General features: G+C 63.3%; 1 protein-coding gene and 1 long non-coding RNA gene across 3 annotated transcripts; one reads left to right on the top strand and one right to left on the bottom strand.

Annotated features, from left to right (window-relative positions):
* Nucleotides 1-20: 20 nt before the first annotated feature.
* IL17B (interleukin 17B) lies at nucleotides 21-4,037 on the bottom strand. Of its 2 annotated transcripts, XM_083799150.1 has the most exons (3): nucleotides 2,188-4,037; nucleotides 1,020-1,306; nucleotides 21-798 (listed from the first exon to the last, which is right to left on the bottom strand). In XM_083799150.1, exons 1-3 carry the CDS (start codon nucleotides 2,206-2,208, stop codon nucleotides 540-542), a joined length of 567 nt encoding a protein of 188 aa, XP_083655276.1. In that variant the 5' UTR covers nucleotides 2,209-4,037; the 3' UTR covers nucleotides 21-539. The 2 variants fall into 2 exon arrangements, with proteins under 2 accessions (XP_083655276.1, XP_083655275.1); XM_083799149.1 differs by having other exon boundaries at nucleotides 1,020-4,037.
* A 5,455-nt stretch (nucleotides 4,038-9,492) lies between these two features.
* LOC310881630 lies at nucleotides 9,493-20,752 on the top strand. The gene is made up of 3 exons (XR_014572479.1): nucleotides 9,493-9,885; nucleotides 16,251-16,412; nucleotides 18,097-20,752. It is a non-coding gene; the product is annotated as an uncharacterized lncRNA (long non-coding RNA).
* The last annotated feature ends 1,318 nt before the right edge of the window (nucleotides 20,753-22,070 follow it).

Below are 22,070 nucleotides of genomic sequence, written 5' to 3'. Positions count from 1 at the left end.
CTCTTGTTGCTGTGGGAGGGATCTCAGGGGGCTTCAGAGGCCAAGGCTGTGGGGTGAGCAGCAGGGGTGGCTGGCCTGGCCAGGAGCAGAGCCCTGCCCTCCTGCCGGCAGTGCACGGAGCGGCTCAGACAGGGGTCAGTGATGAGCTTTATTGAGGATCTCAAAAGCTGCCCCAGCCTCTCCAGCCAAGCCCCCAGTTTGTGCACGGGGTGAGCACCCACTCCGCAGCCTGGGGCTGGGGGTGGTGGGTGAGGACCCTCCTCCTTGGCCCTTCCCTGGAGGTTAGAGGGCTCGCGGTGAGGCTGGAGGCAGGGCTGCATGGCTGGGTTGCTTGCAGGGGCTGCCCCAGCACTGGGTGTCCCCAGAGTGGCTGCTTGGGCTGAGGCTGACGGAGCCCACAAGGGGATTTCAGGGAGCCCTTGGAGCTATGTGGCCGCAGTCTCCTTGCGCAGACACATTCCTTGCCCTGGCGATGCTCAGGAAGCAAGAGCAAGCTGGTTAGATGCCCGTGAAGGGCTGTTAGGGTTAGCTCTGCAGGCTCAGAAGATGCAGGTGCAGCCCACGGCGATGGTCTCCATGACCGTCTGGTACTTCTTGTGACACTTCTTCCTCCCAGAGGGCTTGTGCCCCACCTCGCCCGGCACCTGGCAGAGCAGCCGGCGGACGGGCAGCCGGCTGTAGATGGGGATGCTGGCCATGGTGCGGTCCTCCTGCATCGTGAAGGGGTTGATGCAGCCGGTGCAGAGGCACCGGGCCTCGGGGATGTCTGCTGGGATCCGTGTTGCGTCGTGGTTTATGCTGGAGGAGAAGAGAATCAAGAGGAGGCGGGGGAGACGGTGAGCCTGGCAGGTGAGATGGGGATGGGCAGGGCAGTGCCACCGCGGGGTGACACAGGGAGCTGCAGCTGGGGTGGCTCCGTGCTGCTGCAGCCACGGTCACCGCCGTGCCTGCCAGCGTGGGGCCAGCACACGTGGCCCTGCTCACAGACCCCGGCCCTGAGGACCGTGCCCCACGCTCACCTGTAGGCCCAGGGGGACAGGCTCCTCTGGTTAGACCTCCAGAGCCGCAGGTTGACCTGGCACTTGGTGTCGCCTGGCTCAGAGCTGTTCCTCAGCTGGCGCACCATGTCCTGGATGCTGCGCTCGTAGTCCTCCATGGGGGTGTAGGGGTCGTCTGGGGTCCAGGCCAGGGCAGGGGCAGCTGTGGGAGGCCGCGCCAGGCCTCTTCTCCTCCCCTTGGCTGCCTTGCTTTGGTCTTTGGCTTCTGGCACCAGGACCATGGCAAATGTGAAGATGCAGAGGAGAAGCTGAGGACAAAGGAGGATGGTGCATGACTGCCCAGGCCTGCAGAAGGGGTCACCAGGCGATGTCAGGGCCGCATCCACTTCGGGGTGGCATGTGCACCATGGGGTGGTGAGCACATTGTCGTGGTGAGCCCGTAGCCCAAGCGCCAGGTGGTGCTTGTGGCTGCACAACCCCTTGCCTAGGGAAATGCTGGCAATTTGCATCACCCAGAGTGCCCCCGCACCTGCCCATGCTGCCCTGAGCTGTGCCCCCAGGGGGCTGCGTGCTGGGAGGGACGCATGCGCACCCAGCTTGGGGTGTACCTGGGGCTCCTCTGGTTTAAAAGGAGCTTTAGAGATGAGACAGGCAAGAATGGGATCTTTATCCAAACCCTCCTCTCTCTCCCTCTGTGCTCCGAGGACGGAGAGAGAAAGAAAGATGCTTTTTCCTTTCCTTCTCCCTCAGGCCTCATGGGGCCGAGCTCCCGTGTGCTGACAGCCGGCAGGCTGCCCAGTAGCAAACAAAGTTGCTTTCTGTAGTCCTGCTCCCTGCTATTCACGTTGCTGCAGCTGGCCAGAGACAGCCCCACACCCTGCCCGCGGGTCCTGCTCGTGGGCAGCTACCGCGACACTCGTCCCATGCGGGGACCCGGGGCAGAAAGCTCTCAGACCCGGGCTGTTCTCTCCCTCCTGTGCTGTGCTGTCCCCTCGGACCATCCTGAATATGCTCTCCAAGGTTGCTTTGTCCTTGTTGCACCAGGCATGGGAGCGATCGGCCCCGCAGGCCAACGTGTGCATCTCCAAAGCAAACAAACCCAGGTAGCCGTCCGCAAACAAGCGTGTCACTTACTCTATTACAGAAGACAAATGAGCAGTGAGCCCCGAGCCACGGCACAGTCACCTACCAGGTTTGGAGCCCGTTCCATCGCAGCAGAGGGATGTCTGCCTGCAGTGAGGCTGGCCCAGACTCACCAGGAGCTAAATAGGGAAAGCCTCAGCCCCCTGCGCTTCCCCAGAGGTGTGTCTGGCGCATCCCAGAGGTGCCAGCGAGCCTCAGGGCCGGGGGCCAGCGTGGTCTGGGATTCGGCCACTGCCTCCTCCCCGGGCACTGGCTCCACCAGTGGCTCCAGCTACGGCCCCGAGGGACTCACTGGGCAAAACCTGCCCAGGGAGGGGTTTGTGGCTCTGCTGGGGGTGACAGCGCGGTGACAGGAGCCACCCTGGCTCAGACCCATCAAGCGACGTGATGGCGCCCCAGCACCCCTGGTGTTTCTGCCCCAAGCCCATCCTGACCCTGCTGCTGCTCCCAGCCCCTGGCAGTGCGGGCACACCGGCTGAGCTGGCAGCTGGCCCTGGGGCTGTGCCCCGGGGCTGCAGGCTGGGGGTGCTCCCGGGGGTGTCGCTGGGGGTGCTGCCCCTTCCCCATGCCGTGCCATGCCACTCCGGCTGCCCGAGGCCAGGCACTGGGGCGCAGAGCGCTGCGGAGGGGGAAACTGAGGCACGGGGAGGGAGGGGGGCGCAGCCACGGCCTGGCCCAGGGACAGGGCTGGGGGCAGCGGGGGTCCCTCGCGGGTGGGGGGCCCGGAGCAGTCCCTGTCCTTGTCCCTGCAGCCGGGGGGATGCTGTGCCACACGGTGGTGCTGTCCTCCACCCAACCGCGCCGCCACCCGCCGCCCTCCAGCCTCCCTCCTCCAGCCTCCGGCCCTCCCCTGCCCAGAGCCCAGCAGGGCTGGAAGCGGAGGTGCCTCGAGCTGCTCCCCAGGCTCACGGAGCGCAGGTTGTCCCCTGCTCCTCTGGAGGGGCCTTTTAGGAGTCGAAATCTGCGGCCCCAAAAGCTGGGAGGGCCACTGGAGGAATGCACCCACCTGGCGCATGCGCCACCCTCTCGGGCTGCGAGGCCTTTGTGCTTTGTAGGGTGTGGGGAAATTTCCTCCTCCTTTTCCCAGTGCAGGACCTGGGCCTCTAGACAGAGATAATAAACCACAGAAAATGGGGTAAACCTCACTGCCCCCCCACTTGCTGCTGCATCTCCCCTCCCTTGAGCCCCCAGCAGCCTGGGGATGGCGCAGGGAATGTGGTCCCGCTGCCCTGCATGCAGGGGAGCCCCAGCCCACGTTAACACTCCAAGGGCGTTTGCCACCACAGGGCTTTGGGGGCAATGCCATCCTCTCTGGCAAGGCCTGAAGCTGTGCGGTGTGTGCACCTTGTCCCTTCCCAGGACAGGACAGGACAGGATGGGACAGGACGGGACAGGACAGGCAGAGCCCCAGGCCATGCCCGGGCTGTGGGGCCAGGCGCCCGGAGGGTGCTGGGCTGCGCGCGTGTGCCGCAGCCGCCTGCGTTGTGTCAGCGCTCGGAAATGCTGTTTACACATGAGAGAGGCTCAGAGGCATCCGTGCTGGGAGCCAATTACCCAGTTTTGATCTTTTTTGGTGAAAAGGAAACCAGGGCTTTTCAGACATGGCCAAATTTGATAAGCTGAGGGAGGCGGCTTTTCCCCACCGGCCTCGCAAAAGGGAAGGGGCTGGGGTGCGCGGCACCTGGGGGGGGCCAGCCCCAGCCTCCCAGTCTTAGGGTGGGCCCTGCGTGCCCAGCTCCAGCCATGGCACTGCCCTGCCAAGCTGGGTGCTTGGGGATCAGCCCCAAAGTGTGGTGGGAAGGTGAGGGAGCAGGTAGCCAGGAAGGGCTGGAGCCCCCCAGGGGGAGATGGATGTGCTTTTGGGTGCTTGTGTACGTGCCCATCCCTGCGAACTCCCCCACCGCGTCCCCACCTTCCCCACTGCTGTGGGAACCTTGATGGAAGACGGAGCCTGAAAAGTGGCAGCTGGCACCCAAATGGGGTAGGCCAGGTCTGCCAGCCCTAGAGAAACCGGGATACACAACTCCCAGGCGATCCATCACAAAATCCACTGTCATGGCCTCAAGCTCCCGGGTAGAGGCTGGGTGTTAGACAGGTTTGGAGCAAAAATAGCAGAGCTCATGCCTGCTTGTGCGATGCAGGTGTCGGGGGGGGGAGCACACCCGCTGGGGAGCATGGGCCATAGCACGTGGCAGGGAGTTGCTGGTGTTGGTTGGGGGGGTCAGGCTGCCATTCCCATGCTGGCAGCAAGCAGCTTTTTGCCTGCAGGAGGGCTCTTGCTGGGGTGGGAGCCATGGACATGGGGTCTGCGCTTCCCCAACCCCCAGCAGCCTCAGCACGGAGCAGCTGTATGGGACATGGCCTTTCCCCAGCATTGAGGCTGCTCCCTACAAAAGCTGAACCGGGATCCTCGGCCAGATTTGTGAGCCCCGAGCGGGGCAGCACCAGCCTCAGCACCCGTGTGTACGCCCATCTGCGGCTGCATCTCACGGAGCCACGCCGTCTCCTATCGCCGCATAAGCAACATTTTCCACTCATCAGAGGCGAGCGAGACGGCCTGGCCAGAGCCAGCCCCCTGCCACTGCGTGGGAGGAGAGCTGGGGCTGGGCACAGCAAAGTGGGGACAGCGTGGGGCCCTCCACATCCCCACACCCCTGGGCAGGTAGCATTTGCCCGGCCAGCCGGCCCCGTGGCACGGTGCTCACAACCATATTTGCACAAACGCTGCTCAGCGCACCAGCGGCTCCGTCTCGCCTGGGCCAGAAAGGCTTATTTTAAGCTCGCTGGAAAAAGAACATTGTTTGGTGGGAATTAGAAGTACCCTTTCTCAAAAAAGGGAAGAACAAAACGTGCTTCATTCTGCCCACTCCTCCAGTTGCATAAACACGGAGACGTGTCCCGGCTGAAGAGGGTGGCCGGGAATGTGCTGCTGGCATCGACAAGGGTCAGTGCCCCACCCCGGGCATCCATCAGCAGGACAGGCACTCATTCCCTCCCATGCCCTGTGACAGCAGTAACATCCCTAGAGTCCCCACCCTGGGGTTTTCCCACGGGGTGGCCGAGTGGGCAGGCAGGCGGCACAGGGCATCGCCCCAGCACGGGTGCCACGTGCAGGAAGGGCGACCACAGCAGCCGTGCAAGGGGACGAGCTGTCGGCAGCCCGGGGCCTCGCTGCGCCTGGGCTCTGCGTCAAAGGCTAATATTATTTATACAGCCCTAATCCGGTCGTGTCAGCAGCCTGTCCGCCTCCTCGGGCTTGGGGCCGTCTGTAAATCGAACCCCATGGATAATGCACAGCGGAGAACAGCTGGGATTTGGAGTCGGGAAGCAGAGCTGTCCCCCCCGTGGGGACGCCCGCAGCACCCAACCCGCACACCCGGGGGCCGGAGGCATTGAGAGGCAGCTGCCGGCAGTGCCGTGCTGGCGGGAGGGAGCGCGTCCGGCACATCCTGCCACAGCCCCGCCGGCGCATCCATCAGCCCTCCAGCGTTTACAGCACGTCGCCCGTTACACGATCCAGACGCACAGGTTCCTGCTGCCCCACTCCTCTCCTGCCTTTTGTTTTCTTTTTCTTTCTGCTCTTGGAGACAGAGCACCTGATGGAAAAAGCCTGCGTGCGCTCTTGTTCCTAGAAACAACCCGCTTCCTTCCACTGCTGCCCTGGGGTGCCTCAGGGGGAGGACAGCAGGGGCAGGGCAGGCACCAACTCTTGTCCCAGCAGAAGTCTGCTTGGTGGCTCTGCCCCAGGTCCCCGTAGGACTGACAGAGCAGCCCCAAGGCTCTTCTCCAGGCAGGGAGGCTTCAGGGATGTCTGAAGCACCACCCAGGAATGGGTCCCATCAGCCTGCCAAGCCTGAAGGGCATCCGTTCCCAGCCCCCGCTCTGCCTGTGTCCTGCTGCTCCCTGGGGAGCTGTGCCAGGAGCTGCACCTCTAGCGAGCCCCAGCCCTGCAGAGATGTTCCTCATGGGCCTGTGTGGCTCAGGAGGGCTCAAAGGAGCCGTCGGATGGAAAGGCCCTGCCTGGGGTCTTATGCGTCATGGGCACCCAAATGCCTGCAGCTGTACCCGGTCCTGCTGCAAAGCATTGCCTTGTCACACGAGCAGCCTGGAAAGGGGTCTTTACGCTCCCCTTGATTTGCCCTCCCTCCTTCCCCGGCCCTTTGGGTTCCTCATTTCCATCCCTAGTGGCTGCACCCCACTGCCCATCCGCTGCACGAGAGGACCATGCGGGCTATCCAAATAATCCAGCTTTTCCCCCACAGCCAAAGCCAACGAATGCAATGACCAAACACTGCCCATAGGGCACTTTGTTGGGGTGTCTGCATTTTGTGCCAGGCTCCCAAGGTGAGACCCAGTCCTGCCGGGATGCCCCCTGCATCCCCACAGAGCAGCCCGGAGCCATCCCTGCTGCAAGGACGCAGGGCTGGAGTGAGCCCAAGGATGTGTTTCCAGGGCAGCGATGTCCTCGGGTCTGCAAGGAGAAAGCATCCTTATTTTTAGGGCTTTGGTGGCTTTTGCTTTGAGGGCAGGCATCCAAGTTCCCAGTTTCCCAGGGCAGGACATAGGTAAATGGAAAGTTCAGCAGTGGCACTGACGTCTGCCTCTGTGGTCATGCCCCAGCCAAGCCTCTCCTCCCCGCAGACCTGGGGACAGGGCCACGCACACGCAGGGACTTGGAGCTCGCGGGGAGCTGTCACCAGCTGGGGACCCAGGCAGCTCCTGCTGCCCATCCTGTGCTCACAGGTATTGCTGTTTTAGCCACTCCTGGAGGGCTGGGATCTGCAGAGCAGCTCAGGAAGGTCCTGAAAGTCACCTCCAGAGCTGCTCCAGCCCAGGCTCGCCCGTGAGCCACGCCGTGCTGCCCGTGTGGCTGACACAGCACGGGCAGCGGGGCCGCCAGCTCCTGCCTGCAGTGATGGGCTGCGAAACACCAGCAGCCCCCTGCAATGTCAGCTAGCAGATTAAAAGGCTGTAAATTAGCGTGGTTGGGTATTAGTGGGGCTGGCTGGGGAGGGAGGTCTGCTGGCACTCCCCAGTCTCTTGGGAGGGTTGGAGCCAGCACACGCAGCCCACCAGCCTCGCCCCCAGGGGGCTGCTCTGCACCACTGCCCATGGCACCCCCAGGGTACCCAGCACCTCCGAGCCCCAGGGCTGCTCCCTGTGGGGCCGTGCTGGGGACCCGAGGGTCTGTCCCCTTGCCAAGCAGAGGCTGGGGTGGGAACGGGGCTGCCCGGGACCACCCAGCCCTTCGTGCCCAGCCAAGTGGGGCAGGGAGTGGGAAAAAATGGCTTTGGTGGAGATACTGAAACCGAATGTGCTGCGGGGAGAGCTCGCTGGGCAGCATCTTAGCGAAGGAGTAACAAAAACAAACCCGCGCCGAGGAATCCTGCTTTGCCCCAAATGTTTTTCTTATGGAGTTGTAATAAGACAAGAGTTGTAAAGATAGTAACCTCCTAAACATTACCTTATTAAGGCTTCTTAGAAACCACAGGGCATGACCCTTCTGGGTCATGGAACAAGAGAGCAGCATCCAGCGAACAAACAGAGGCTAACGTTACATTTTTCACTTCATTTAGGAAACCAGGTTTCTAATTATAGGGTTTGTTTAATGGCAGCATTTATTTGTGCTTTGCTTGCAGCCAGCCCACCAAGAGCAGGGGCTGCATGTCTGTGCGACGGGGCGAGGGACCGGGGGGCAGCAAGCTCCAGGGCTGCTCCCGGTGCCGTGGGTGCTCAGCACAGCCAGGTGCTGGCCTGCCATCACCGTGGTCCTGCTGGCCCATGGCGCTGCTTCTCCTCCTCAGCACCAGCCCTGCAGCCACCTCTCAGACCACCCGTCCCCACTGCTGGTGTAACCTCTCCGCATTGGTTCTGCTCCCCCTGTCCCTTGCTCGCTGCTCAGGCGCTGTCCCCAGACCTGTGGGCGCAGCTCCGTGCCTCACACAGCCTGGCACATGCTGCCTCTGCTCCTCACATCATCAGCTTCTCCGTGACTTCCCCAAGCTCTGTCCTTCTGGAGGGGCAGGGGACACCAAATGCTGGCATACTGTCTCTGGGCAAAACCTGGTGTGATGGCTCAGCAGCCTCGGTGCTGTGCCCACATCACAGACGATGGGGACGGGAGGACCGATCGTGGCTGCTCTCCCCCTGCACACCACGGCAGCGGGGAATTCCTGGCCCCTCTGGGGCTGTGTCAGTGGAATTCCTCTCCACCAGACACAGCCTGCAGGCTGGCCCCTGCGGGATCAGGCATTGTGTGTCCCTTCCCAGGCCCCTCCAGTTCACACTGGGTGCGTGCAGCAGCCGTATGCCTTGGCACGGCTGGTGGCTGAGCACTGTCCTGTGAGCTGCCAGGGTCTCTCAAGGCCCGAGACCTCAGAGCCCGGCCCTTTGCTTCCTCCTAGGAGTGTCTCCAGCTGGGAAAACATGAAGGAGAGGCCCTTGATTCCTCCCGCCTTGGGCTTCGATTAGCACTTGGTTGCTGCTGGCTGCAACGGACCACACCGCCTGCTTCCCCGCTCCAGAGCCATGCTCTGCTGCTGAGGAGGAGCCCGTCACAGCCCCACAAGCTGAAGCATCACTTGGGGGGGGGACTTGGAACCAGTCAGGACATCATTACCAAAAGCAGGGGTGCCCCCCTTCCCGGCCGTGCCCCCCACGCTGGCTGTGCCCTGAGCTGATGGCCGGCGCGGGAGGATGAGGGCGCGTCGGTGCGGCGCGTTTCCCTCCGAGCTGCCAGCTGGCTGCTGGTTACAGCTGTCCTCAGCGTGGGGCAGCTGCCATACATGGGCTCGTGCTTCGGGACGGGACGGGGCCAGCAACACCCCACGGCGATGGAGCACCCACGCTAAACCCTGAGGAGAGGCACCGCGGGCACCTGGCTCCCACCCCAGGATTTGGGGTTCCACAGCCACTGCTGTCCCTGCACATACGGCAGCCCTACGGCTGCCCCAGCACCATTTTCCCAGGCCAGATGGAGCTTCTCAAAGTAATGGGAACCACAAGCCAGGCCAGGGAGCATCTCCGCTTCCTTCCCCCACAGCCCTGCTGGCGGGACAGCCGCCAGCATCGCCCCGTGCCCGGCCCCGCTGCCAGCCTGGCCCCCCACGCCCCATGGGCAGGGGCAGGATGGGCAGGGGGCTGGGGGGAAGCCTGTTCTTCCCCAAAACTTTCTCCGAGTGAGTTCCCGTCTGTTCCCAGGCACAGAGCTGGCAGCAGGCGCAGCGCTCGCATCTCCTCCCCCCACGCCCCGCCACCCCTCCTTCCCTCGCTCCCGCTCTCCCCCTCTCTCTTGCTCTCCCTCTCGGACTTAATGACTTCCACATGGGCCTCTGGCATCCTGAGCCAAGCCTCCCAGCATTGTCTGAAATCTCCAAATTTAGAAGAAATATGAAAATTGTCAAGCAGCCCTTCCTTAGGGGGTAAAACCAACACTCAGCTGAGCGGCCGCAGGTCAAGGCGGCGGCGCCACGTGAGGCACCTCAGCCAATGGGTCCCCTCGGCGCCCCTGACAGATGTGGCCGTCGGCAGCCTGGCCTCCTTCTTCAGCTCATATAAGGTAAAAAGAAAAAGGTTTTCCAGCTTCCGAGCCGCATGGAAGGAGTTTTCGCTGAGGGCTCCCATGCCAGCTGCTTAAAAAACCCCAGCTGGCAGCACAGGGGTCCCAGTGGTGGGTTATAATGTGACGGCAGAAGGAGGTGGCCGCAGCCATGTCCCCACGGCGCTGGCAGGTGTGGGGTGGCAGGTAGGTGCCCGCGGGGGCTCCGGGATGGGGCTGGGGTGGGCAGGGGCAGCGGGCAGGAGGCAGGGGATGGCACGGCTCCTCCAGCATCCCCTCTGCAAAGCATGGGACCCTCATTCCTCTGGTGGGGTGTCTCCGGGGCCATGGGCAGGGTGCCCCCACCCCGTGTGTGTGCACACACAGGACTGCAAACCCAGAGCTGTGCCTGAGAAGGGGAGGGAGGTGAATGGAGCACGGCCACGGGAAATTCACCGTGCTCGGTGGTGGTGAGGAGTGGCTGGAGCTGCATCGGTGCCGCAGGGTCCTCAGCAAAGGGGTGCCCAAAGTCAGCCCCATGCCAGCGCTGGGAAGGGGTGCACGGTGGGGCGGAGGGCTCTCCCGGCCGTCTGGAGGCTGAGCTGGAGAAGAAATGCTTTTTGATCTAGGAACATCTGGGATGGAAAAAACTGGAAGTCAGTGGTGAGCCCAGGCAGGGCCGGCTCCGATGAGGAAAGCGGTCCCAGGCCACTCGCCCTGCTGCGCTGCCCAGTGCTGGGGGGAGAGGGCTGCAGGTGCAGACAGGGCTCGCTGCCGGGGGCTTGCGGGGTGCTCAGACCACCCCACCCAGTGCCAACCGAGAGCACCCCACAACCCGCAGCTGCAGGACCCCGCCAGCCCAGCCCGCGCTGCTGGCTCGCCTTGCCTGCCTTAATGCATCCCCCAGCCGGCGCTGCTGGCGCCTTCCCAAGCTGCAGAGTTTCCCCTGCTCCTCCGCAATCTGGGTGAATGTTTGCTGCGTCCTCGCCTCCCCGGTGCTGCAGAGCCGGCTGCCGAGCGTGGTTGCAGCATGGGAGCCTGCGGCAGAACCACCAGGCTGGCCACCGGGCTGGTGGCGAGGGCAGGGGATGCACAGTGGGCAATGGCCGGCCTGCTGTCCCTGTGAGGGGTGAGCAGACAGGCACGGCTTGGTCCTCAGCTGAGCAAAGCCTCCTCGATGCTCCCCAGGCAGTGCCCCATCTCTGCCCGTCTTGTGCCAAAACTCCAGACAAAAAGCACCGAGGTGCTCGTTGAAGCACACCGACTGGTCGCTCCGGTTCGCCTTTGGACATTTCTCTTCCAGGAGCCTTGCTTCCTCTCCCTGACCCGTCACCTTTCCTCTGTGCAGCCACCCTTGCCTCTCCTCATCTCCTTCCCCACCACACCGATGGGGAAACTGAGGCAGGGAGTGGGGCTGGCACCCACCAAGCACCCCAGCCCCTGCAGCTGTCACCCCTGCAGTGCCTGGCTTGGGAGCGCGGGGCACTCGTTGCCTTCGTGCTGTTCCCTGCCTGCATCCCCTTGCAGTGGCAGTGTCCCCAGGCCTGCCTCAGCACGGGGCTATTCCTGCCCCAACCCCAGCATCCCAGCCCGCGGCACCATGCCCAAGGGCATTGCCATTGCCTCCCCACTGCCGGCCGATGGGAGAGGAGTTAATTTCCAACAAACACATGCACACGCCTCTGCCAAAGATTTCCCAAGCAGTTATCAGCAGGAATTTGGGGAAGGCTATGTCTAGACAGGCTGCAGCTCTGGGTGGCTCCTGGAAAGAGTGGCATTTCCCTCCATGCTTGTCAAGAGGCAGTCTGGAGATGATTAAGGGATTTTTTTTTTTTCTTGCCTTTTTTTTTTTTTTTTGCCTTTTCTTGGTCTCTCTTTCTTTTTTAACGGAGAATCTGCCTTGTTCCTGATCAGGATTTTCCGAGGCTTGTTCCTCCTCACCCTAGCAAAACCTGCCATTGCCAGGGGCTCAGCATCTTGCTGCTGCCCTGCTCCAAGGGCTGGGCAGGGGGAGCCGGGTGCCTTTGGGCACCGCGTTGTTGCCTGTAGAAACTGGGGCTGTATCGACCCATAACACCCACCCACGGCGTGCTTCTCCTCCTGGCATGGCACGAGAGAGGCCCTACCAGCCCAGGAATCACCCCCGAGGGCTGGGAACCCCACAGCGCTCACGGGGCTGGGGTCCTGGAGGGGGTACACTGGGGTGCTTGCAGTGCCCAGCGCCGCAACCCACACCAGGAGAAGCAGCACGGGCTTGTCTGTGGGAGCCGCAATCAGATAGCAAGCAATGAGGCAAGAGGCTGGAAATCTGAGCTCTGGAGCCATTTCACCATCCTTTGACCTTGGCAGGCTGCACACACGCACACAGAGAAGAGCAGAGCAGACCCTGTGTGGGGGGAGGCTCCCAGACGGGAAGCAGCCCCAGCACCCCTCCCAGTGCTGTGGGCCGGTGGGCGCCGGGGCAGCATTTGCTGCTGCCTCGCTCCGAGCCCTTTCGCCTACCCGGGGCTGTACACATCCACTGTGCAGCCCTCACCTCTGTGCCGCCACTGCTCCCTCTGAGGCAGTGGAGACGTGCTGCTGCCCTGCTCAGGGATGTCCCCGCTGACATGGGGTCTGGCAGGGGAGCAGGGCCTCCTCCTCCTCCTCCTCTTCCTGCCCCATCCCAGCCGTGCAGGGGGGGGTCACTGGCCGGGAGGTGTAGGTGCAGTGCTGGCCCGTCTCCCCGGGCACCTCTGGCCCTTTGGCTTGGGAAAGGGACAGCACGTGCTGACTGGTGTGGCACGGCCACGGGCACCACGGGGAGAGCTGAGTTCTGACTCCATGTTAGGGACATGGTTACTGGGGGGTGCCCAGGGTTTCCTGTCCCACACCCCTATCCCATAGGTGGGCTGGAAGCCCTGGGATGCCCCCAGGGGTGGGGCAGAGACCCTTTCCCAGCAGCAGCAGCCACATTCCAGCCATGCACACACACGCGCTGTGCAGCTGGCAGCGCATGGAGCTGGTGCAGCAGCACAAGGCCATGTTTGCGCCCTCACGGGCTCAGGATGCTTAGGGTGAGCACCTTCCTGCTGCCAGGTTTAGGCAAGGGACGGAGCTGCTTTGTGCTGGTGGAGGAGCTGGAGGTGGTCACAGTGTCGTGGGGATGGAGATTGACATTTCTGGAAGCCTGGAGAGCCCTGGGGCCTGCGCTGTGCCCACATTCAGGTGCCTGTGGTGTGCGTGCCTGAGCCACGCAGGGGTACAGCCATGAAGGTGGTCCAGGCATGCGAGAGGCCCCAGCTCAGTTAGACATCATCGGGGCTCACCATTGCTGAGCACCGACGCGCTGCCTCCCCCATCAACTTCCTCCTCAAGAGGGTTCAGCCCCGACTGCAGCGGTGCTGGGCTGGGGTGTGAGGGCTCCGTTAAGACCCTTTCCCTGTGGCTGCAGGGCATGGGACACCTCAGCGAAGCTGGGGTGGCAGCAAGGTCTGTGCCCCGACATTGCGGGGAGGGAACACATCTGGGGCTCTGGGACCTGCCGTGCCTCGTGTAGGCTGATGCTGTGTGCTGGCCAGCAGGTCACCTGGTGCTGTCTACGCACCAGCTCTGATTGCTGGTACAGCGGGAAATGTCCTTCTGCCAGCCTGGGCTTCTTACCTGTCTCCTTCATTGCAGATTTGCCATTCCTTTTCTTCCCTCCCTCTCACCCTTATTTGATGGCTGCCCCACTGAGCTGAATGCTCGGTGGTCTCACCCGCGGGGAAAGGCAGCTGTCCCCAGTGTCCCCCCGGATGCAGCTTGCAGTGCACGGGGCCGTGAGTGCCACGGTGTGCTCCCCTGCTGTCTGTCGGGGGCTGTGGGCTCACTTTTGTCCCTTTGAGGACAGGCTCAGCATTTCCTTCGTGCTTCTCCTTTACCATGGTGATGGCTGCAGCTTCACCGGTGCTGCGAGGGGCAGCACAACCGCAGCACCCAGAGCCCTGCTGGAGGGACCCAAGCCCTGTGCGGGGATTTGCCTCCCGCCATGGCCATGGCACATGTGGGGACAGGCGTTCCCAGCCAGCCATGCCTGCAGGTTCACACGGGACAGCCTGGCCACGTGGGGAGATGGTGCCCTGAGAACCAGACGTGAGTTAAATGCTGTGCTGGATCATCTCCTGTGCCTTGTCTCCTTCTTGCTGGGGACCCAGCCTATCTGGGGCATTTTCTTTCAGTGTCTAATGCCTCTTACTGACTCAGCTTGGAGGGGCTGGGAAAGCCAAGATGGGGCCTACTGGGGAGGTGATTTACGAACTGGGCTCCTCTGCTGTGCAGGATCTGCTGCACGCACACACATGCACTCCCCCTCTCCTTTGCTGGAGCAGAGATAAGATGATAAAGCCTTGATAAGCAGCCAGAAGTGCTGGCAGCCTAATGAGCTCCAGCCACAGCAGGACCATGCCTCTGCCAGGGGGGACTCGGACCATGGCTCACAAGGTCCCTGCCTTTCTGTTGACTGCGCCGTGCTCACCTCGTGCGGAGTCCTATGGGGCCGTGGTGCAGAGGAACATCCCCACGGCCACCCTGTCACCTCCTCCCGATGGCTCCAGGGATGGGCGAGGAGCAGAGCCCAGCTGGGCTGGGGGGCAGCAGGGGAACCATACTGCTGCTGGAGCCCCAGCCCTGCTCCTGCCTGCGCCATCTGGGAGCCGTCCCTGCGGGGAGCTTTGCTCTGGGCTCCCGTCCCCTCGGAGGGCTGCAGGCCGGTGACGTGACGGAGGGCTGCAGGCCGGTGACGTGACGGCCTCTCCCCGCTGGGACCTCACCCCTGCACCACTTCCTCCGGACCGGGAATGTGTCGTGTAAACAGCCCAGCAGGGCCAGCTCCCGGCCCGCTCCCACGCTCCAGCTGCAGCTGGGGTGACACCCGCTGAGCTCGCTCTGCCCCCCAAAATGCCTGTGCCCCAAAAAACGCCATCCTGCTGGCCTCAGCTAGGTAGGACTGAGGGGGACAGGGCTGGGGGAGCCCCCCCACACACAGGGAAATGGGGGGGAGGCAGCGCTGAGAGGGAGGCAAGATAAGGCTGGGGGAGATGGTGGCTGGGCTGGAGGCAGCAGGAAGAGCTGAGGCCGTGGGAAAGGTGATGGGGTCCGTGGGGAGGCCAGGCTCTTCCACAGCTGTGTGCCACCACTATCCCTTCTCCCACCGCTCCTGCCCCGCCAGAGGCTCCTTCTGCCCTGCCAGCCCAGTTCTGGTGTGGCCAGAGTGCTTTTGGTCCCTCACCACAGCAGCCGGCACCAGCGGTTTGCAGGAGCCAGCACAGGACCCAGCAGGGCCCAGGGCTGCTGCTGTGGGGGCAAGAAGGGATTTTCCTGCTGCCAGGCCAGGATTAGGGGCCTGTCCCCTGCCTGCTGTCACAAACACAGAGATGACACTTGCTTTTGCAGCATGGAGGTGACACGCTCGCCAGACACTGCTCCTGGCTCACCTTTCTGACATCCCCACTGGGCCACCACCCTGAGCCTCAACAGGGATGCAGAGACCCCAAATTAGGCTATTTTGGCCTCAGTCTGGCACCGGGAGAGGAGCTGCATGCCCAGGGAGAAGGAGCACAAACCAGTTGCATCCTTTCCCCTCTGCACCCATCCCCAGCTCTAAGACATGGGAAAAAAGCCCCCCAGACCTGCTCCTTTGTTCTCGGCATTGTAATTTATCCCAGCAAAACCCGCAGAGAAAGAGCAGCATCCCCCTGGGCCCCCTTGGCTCGCCCCCAGCATGGGAGATGAGGGCCGCCCGGGCTCCAAATCTGCCGATTTGTCCATAAAAGGGCAGGCATTTTGCAGCCCCGGCGGGAGGATGGGAAAGGAAAGGCACTGCTATTTATAGCTGAGCATCGGGACCTCAGCCTGAACCCAGGGTTAATCAGCCTGGGACCAGATTAGGATCTCCCTCGGCCCCTCCGTTTTCTCATAAACCTTTGATTTAATACCAGGCTGGCCAGGGAACGAGAGAGGAGGCCACTGGGGCTGGCGGGGGCCGGGATGGAGATGCTGTGCGAGCTGGTGCTCGGCAGGGCCCCGCTGGATGCTGTGCAGGACGGCTCTTCATGGGGGCTGCCGCCCGCTTGTCTTGCAGAGCCCCAAAAAGCAGCATCCCCACGTGTGGCTTCGATTCCCATAGAGCTGAGGGAGCAAGAGCTGCCCACCTCTGTCCTCCCAGGGGGCACCAAGCACGGACCCTGCCTCAGGCAGCACTCGCCGGTGCCACCCAGCAGTATCTCGGCCAGCTGGAGGTGGCAGCTGGGTGTTTTTGGGGCTGGAGATCATGGCTGAGTCCCCGGGTGGGCTCGGCTGGGACAGGGACAGAGCTCAGACCTGCATGGCATGTGTGCCAGCGTCACCCAGCACCTTCTGTCCTCCCCAAGCATGGGACAGACACAAAGCCGCTGTGGCAGCGCCATCCTGCTGGGCTTTTGGGATTCCCTCGGCAGAAAGCACAGGCTGAGGCAAGACTTGGGCTTGGGCCCTCGCCGCTGGAGAAAGGAGGCTGGGGAATTTCAAGGAGGAAACAAATCCCAACTGTTATTAAAAACGGACATTTCCTGCAGGAGCGGCTGTGCTGGAGAGGGGAAAGGGCGCTGTGTTGTAACCGCGGGGAGGGCCAGCGCTGGGACGGGCTCTGGCGCAGCCCAGTACCGCCACCGAGGAAGCGGGCGGCCGCCGGCGCTTGCCTGGCTGGTGACACAGGGACATGGAGGCGAAGGCTGGAGGTGAGCGTGGCAGGAGCCGGGGCAGGACCCGCGGGTCCGGTGGCACTGAGGCGTCGCGAGCACTGCCCTGCGTGGGCACCCTTTGGGGAGCGCCTGGCTGGGCAAGCGGTGGCAGCTGGTGGCACCCGCACGTCGGGGGCACCATGGGTCCAGCCCCGGTGTGTCCTGTGGGCACGCGGCACATCCGTGCCATGCGAGCAAGGGGACGAGCAAAGTGGGGCTGGTGAAATTAATGAGCATGTTGTCATTATGCGGGGGCTGGGCTGTAAATCTCGTCCTGGGAGCTGCACCTAAACGTGTCCGGGCATTACAGGGAGGCTGAGCTCGGTGGCTCCGAGCGTCCCAGCTGTCCCTGCAGCCACGTGGGGGGCATGGTGCTGCCAGGGGATGCCATGGGGTGGTGGCGAGGCTGGAGGTGGGACGATGCCCCCGCCTTGTGCACACATGCTCCTGGCAGGGCTGAGTGCTTTACTTTGGCTACTTGGTTCGGACAGGCTGAGCACAGGATGGCAGCCGCATGGCATATGGGTGTGAACCCCATTTCCCTGGGAAACTGGGCCAAAAGGAGAGCAGAGACAAGGGGGAAAGGACAGGCCTTGCAGCACCCTTTTTTTGGCTTTTGCTTTTTTGCCCCTCCTGAGGACGAGGAGGCTGTGATGAGGACAGAGCAGGGAGGACGAGGGCACCTCCCTCCCCCAGGCGAGCTCCCGGCAGATGTTTTGCTTCCCAGCGGTGGGATGCGCAGCCCAGTGCATTCCTTCCTGCACGTCTTCCCCCGCTGCCACCTCCCTGGAGACGGCAGCTGAGGTCCCCAGCCCCACGCTGCGGGTGAAGAGAAGTCTCAGGCCTGGCTTTTCCCACCAAGATGGCCAGGGTGGTGGTGGCAGGCGGGGACGGGGCTGTCCCTAGACCCCATGCGGGGCTGGAGCAAGGCACGTCCGATGGCTACGTGGGGCTGGGGACGTTCCAGCTTGCCCACAGGAGAAGGGGACTTGTCCTGGGCCCCCAGAATTTGGGGAACAGGCAGCTTTGAGCAATCTTTGAGCTATGGAGCAGGGCACACTGGGCTGGGGCTGAGCAGAGGCTCCATTCCCCAGCGCCAGCTGTCCACAGTGCCCAGCCAGTGGCCTTTTTGGCCGGTGGCTCACTAGCACTGCTAGGCTGGGGAAAACAGGGTGTGAGCAGGGAGGCTCAGAACACTCTGGTCGTTGCAGGGTTTTGTGTGTGCACGGAGCTGCTGGTATTGCCTGGGGACCTCGTCATGCTGACAGTGCCCCGTGGGTCTGGTTGTGTCCAGCCCCCAGGGGAGGGAGCACAAGGACGGGTTGGTGATGGGCAGCCAGAGGAGGAGTGCCCGGGGAGGCACTGCTGGGCACCCCCGGCTGGGCAGCACCGGGGTTGCTGCAGGGCTCGTGGCATGACCTGCAGCTGCACCATGCCCACAGGGGATGCACGGCAGGGACAGGTCTCCGGGTGCCTGACCCCCTGCTCCTTCACACCAGACCTGAGCCCCTGGTTGGGGCACTGTGCCGGAGCCCCACCTAGACCCTGCTTCAGTGCCTTGGGGGTGCCAGGGACCTGAGGGGTGCCCCAGGGCTCACTGCCCCTCACAGCCCCTCACAGCCCTGCCTGTAGCCCCTGGGGACTCACGGCCACACTGACTGCCACCTTCTGTCTTTCACAGGGACATGGTCCTCACTGGAGCTGCTGGAGGTGCACCAGGACTGTACATCCCCGGACAGCAAGACCCAGGCAAAGCCAGCGTGCCAGCACAAAGCCGGCACCCCCCACGAGCAAACCAGCACTACCCCCAGCTCCCACCACCCGGCGTGCAGGAGGGCTGGCTCCTGGGGCACGGGGAAGTGCTGAGCCAGGCATTGCGCCTTTGTGAAAAGGCACTGTGCCCCTTTGCAGGGAGGTACTCAAGGGCTGTGCACGGCACTGGGCGTGCAGGAGGCTGGGGACGGGGCTGAGGCTGGGCTCTGCCATGGTGCAGGGCAGGGAGGCAGCAAGAGGAGGCCTGCAGGCAGCCCTGCCCCGCGGTGCTGAGCCCCCTGTGGCTGTTCCCACACTTGGCCAGGGCTCAGGGCCTGCCTGGCCGGGGCTGGGAGCAGGGATAACCCATGCCGGCAGAGGCTGCTCCCAAACCTACCTCCTGGGTGATTCGCGCCATGACATGGGCACCAAGTCTGGGGCACCGTGGGGCTCTCCCCTTTCTCTCCTCCCAAGAAACCCAGGGACGGCAGGTTGGGGTCCTGGCACAGGCATTGGGCTCTTTGTGCCCCAGTTCCTGGCCAGGCACAGCCATCCCCAGGGGCCGGGGAGGCCGGTGCCGGATGCCGGGGGCCGCACCAGAGCCTCGCCATCTGCTTCTCGTCAGGCTGCTGGGAGCGCCACGGCTGCCGGAGCCCGGCAGCGGGACGCTGCGGTGATGGATGGTCTGTTTATCACGGCTCGGCTCTGCTCAGGATGTTAGTGCTTGCCTGCGAAAGATATTTCTGGGCTTGGCTGCTCCCTCCATCCTCCCCCTCCTCCTGCTCCCCCTAGACCCTCTCCCTTGGGGCCGCAGTGAGGGAGCAGGGGGTGAGCAGGGGGTGTCCCTCGTGCAGCCCCTGGCCTGCGTCTGAGCTCCCAGAGCTGGGGTGAAGCCTTCCCACAGGTGCTGATGGGGACAGGGATGGGGACAGGGATGGGAAAGACCATGGGACTTTCACATGCTTCTCATCCCCTGGTGCCTGAGCTGGGGTGGGACTGGCTCTGGGAGCAGCATCCTGGGATGGGAAGGGGCAGAGGGCAGGGAGGGAAGCACTGTGCTGGACCCCCCCCCATCCCCTTCCCCATACTGTCCTGGAGGTGTCCTGGCCCTGCTGAGGAGCAGTCCTGCATCCTGGAGCCATCCCAGCAGCCACATCCCTGTGCTTTGGGACCCCCAGCAGTGGCACCCCAGTGCTGGATCCAGGTCCTGGGTCCCTCAGAAGCACTCTTGGGATGCACAGACACCAGCTTCCAGCCCTTCTCCCAGCACAGAAGTTTATCCCAGCCCATGCTGCAGCCTACCCGGCCACGCCCTCCCACCTCACCAAGCCCCCAGCCCCTGTCCGTCCCTGCAGCCATGAAGTCTGTCTGTCCAGCAGAGCAGCCAGACACACAGCCATGCCATGGCACAACTTGCAGCGAGCGCGGCCACGGGCTCCTCCATGTCTCCCAGCCCAAGGTGCAGTGCTGCATCTCTGGTCAATTGGGAGTCTGAGATGAAGCACTGTAGCTCGGGAAGGGAGGAACTGTGCCCTGGGACCCCCGACACCCCCGGACCACTGCCTGCTGCAAGGACTGATGGAAGCAGATGGATGCGCAGCAGGATGGGAGCACAGCTCGCGGCTGGGGGGCAGGGCTCCGGGGGACTTCTCAGGGCATAGGATGGGAGCAGGTCTGATGGTAGGGGTCTGCCCCCTCCATCCTGCCAGTCTCTAGGGCCAGGTACCCACCACCAAGGGAGCGGGAAGTTCTTCCAGACATGCTTTGGATGCAGTCCTGTAGTCTCCTGGCTGGTGGGGGAGCAGAGGGGAGGGTGCCTGCAAGCAGCCAGCATGTCTCCAGGAGCCCCCAGAAGGATGCTGAGACCCCAGAAGGATGCTGAGCCTCAGCTATGGGGAAGGGCTCATTCCACAGCTCCACACCCCTGCAAGGGGAAGGGGGAGAGGAGGAGCCCACAAAAAGCACCGACAGTTCTGGAGGTTTCTCCTTTGGCCGAAGGACCCCGCCTGCGTCTGCTCAGGACCCCCAGCCCCTCACTGGGCACCAGCAGGGGGGTGGCACAGAAGGGTGGGAGCCATGTGTGGCGGAGGTGCTGCGGGGGGACAAAGGGGATGTGGCAGCTGCCAGAGGAGGGGACGTGCAGGGCAGTGACTGGGGGAGAGCTGCGGCCGCCGTGCTCTCAGGGTCCAGTTTTCCCAGGAATCCCTTAGGCGCTCTGTTGGGGATTCCTGGAAATACTGTTCTTGGGGCCATGGCTCTGCATCAGGAGATGGTCCGACCCCGAGGGGAGCCACGGCATCCGGAGGAGCCAGGGACAAGGTATGGGGTCATGCCTGGGGGCTGGGAGTGGGGGTGGGCACCCAACAGATGTGGGGCAGCACACAGCCCAGCCCAGGAAATCCCAGTCCCCAAAGACCGGGGGGATGACGGATGTCCCCTTGGGTCACAGCCCCCTGCGAGAGAACACCGCTGGTGGCCTTTCATCCTGCTTCTGCCCTTCGGTGCCCTCCTGGAGGGGTGGGTCTCAGCAGGCCCACGCGCATGTCACCTCGCCACCCTTGCGCCAATAAAGGTCTCAGCTCCAAGTGACTCTCCTGGCCGTTTCTTCGGGGCTGGCGGCAGCGCGGGGCACACTGCGCTCTGGTGTCACGCTCTCGCGAAGGGAAGGCTGCATCCTGCAGGCATGGGATGGAGGCAGAGGAAGGGGACAGATATGGCAGGCAGCAGCAGGCAGCAGCAGGCAGCCTGGCCAGGCAGGAACAGCAGGTGGCAGTGCTGCCTCGGCTGCAGCAGGCAGGGCTGTGCTGCCCTCCCTGCCTGCGCTGCAGGGGCTGGGGCTGCCCCCCCCTTCTACCCTCACCCCACGCAGCAGCAGAACCATCCCCACGCCACAGCTGTGGGTCACAGCTCCCCCACAGTCCCCTCTTCCTGCCAGCCCTGAGATGCCCGCGTCAGCAGTGGGATGTTCATCAGCACCCAAACCCATCACCGGGGTGCCCCCCATGTCCCCCTTATCCTCTGCCCGCTGCTCGGCCTCTTCCCAAGGGCACCATCCCACACAGTCCCCTACCGTGTCCCCAGCACTGCAGCCTGGTCCCTGCTGTGTCCCCTGCACCCACGGAGGTAGCACCCCCCTCTCCTGGGGGCACCCCAAAACCCTCACCCTGCTCCAGGAAGGACACGGCTGGGGAAACCCGTCCCCCATGGGAAGGAAAAGTGGAAATCACAAAAACCTTCCTGGAAATTCCGAATCGAAACCCAAACTGTTCCCTGCCCCCCCCCCGCCCCTTTCCCTGCAACAGCATTTTTGGTTTGGGGTGGCTCCAAGTGCTCCGTTTCAAGCACTTCCAAGCAGCTTGTTTGGATCCCAGCTGGGGGAGGGGGGTTAAATGGCATGCAGTTGCATGCTGGAAAGCCTCTTCTGTCTCACACACACACAAATTAAAAAAATACGGCACTTCGTTCAGGAAATGCCAACTCAGAGAGTTTTGATTGTTTCCTCCTTTCTTTCTCCACCTTTTTTTTCAGCCAGAAAAATGTATCAAAGCTGACCCTGCCCATGAGAGAAATTTGCTTTGGACAATATTGGCAATCCTTGGCCAAAAAGAGCCGTTCCACTGAGAATCCCCAACCTGCCCCCAGCCTGCCAGCAAACCAGCTGCCCCAGCAGCTGTGGAGGAGCAGCAATCTCCTCCTCACTAACAAATCAGGGCTGGGTTTCATCTCCCCACGTTTCGTGACCGCCTTTCATCCCGCGCTGTGGCAAAGCCTACCTGCCTTACTGCCCTGTGGCCGGGGCGGAGGGTGCAGGCCCTGCGCTCAGCACATCTCCCCGCGCTCAGCACTTCTCCCCGCGGTGCCGCCTTGGGCTCCCGCACCCCGTGCAGGGGCTGCTGGCAGCTC

This window comes from Anser anser (assembly GCF_964211835.1).
Source record: "Anser anser genome assembly, chromosome: 14".
Taxonomy (NCBI): Eukaryota; Metazoa; Chordata; class Aves; order Anseriformes; family Anatidae; genus Anser; species Anser anser.
This window is presented reverse-complemented; position numbering and strand designations above follow the sequence as displayed.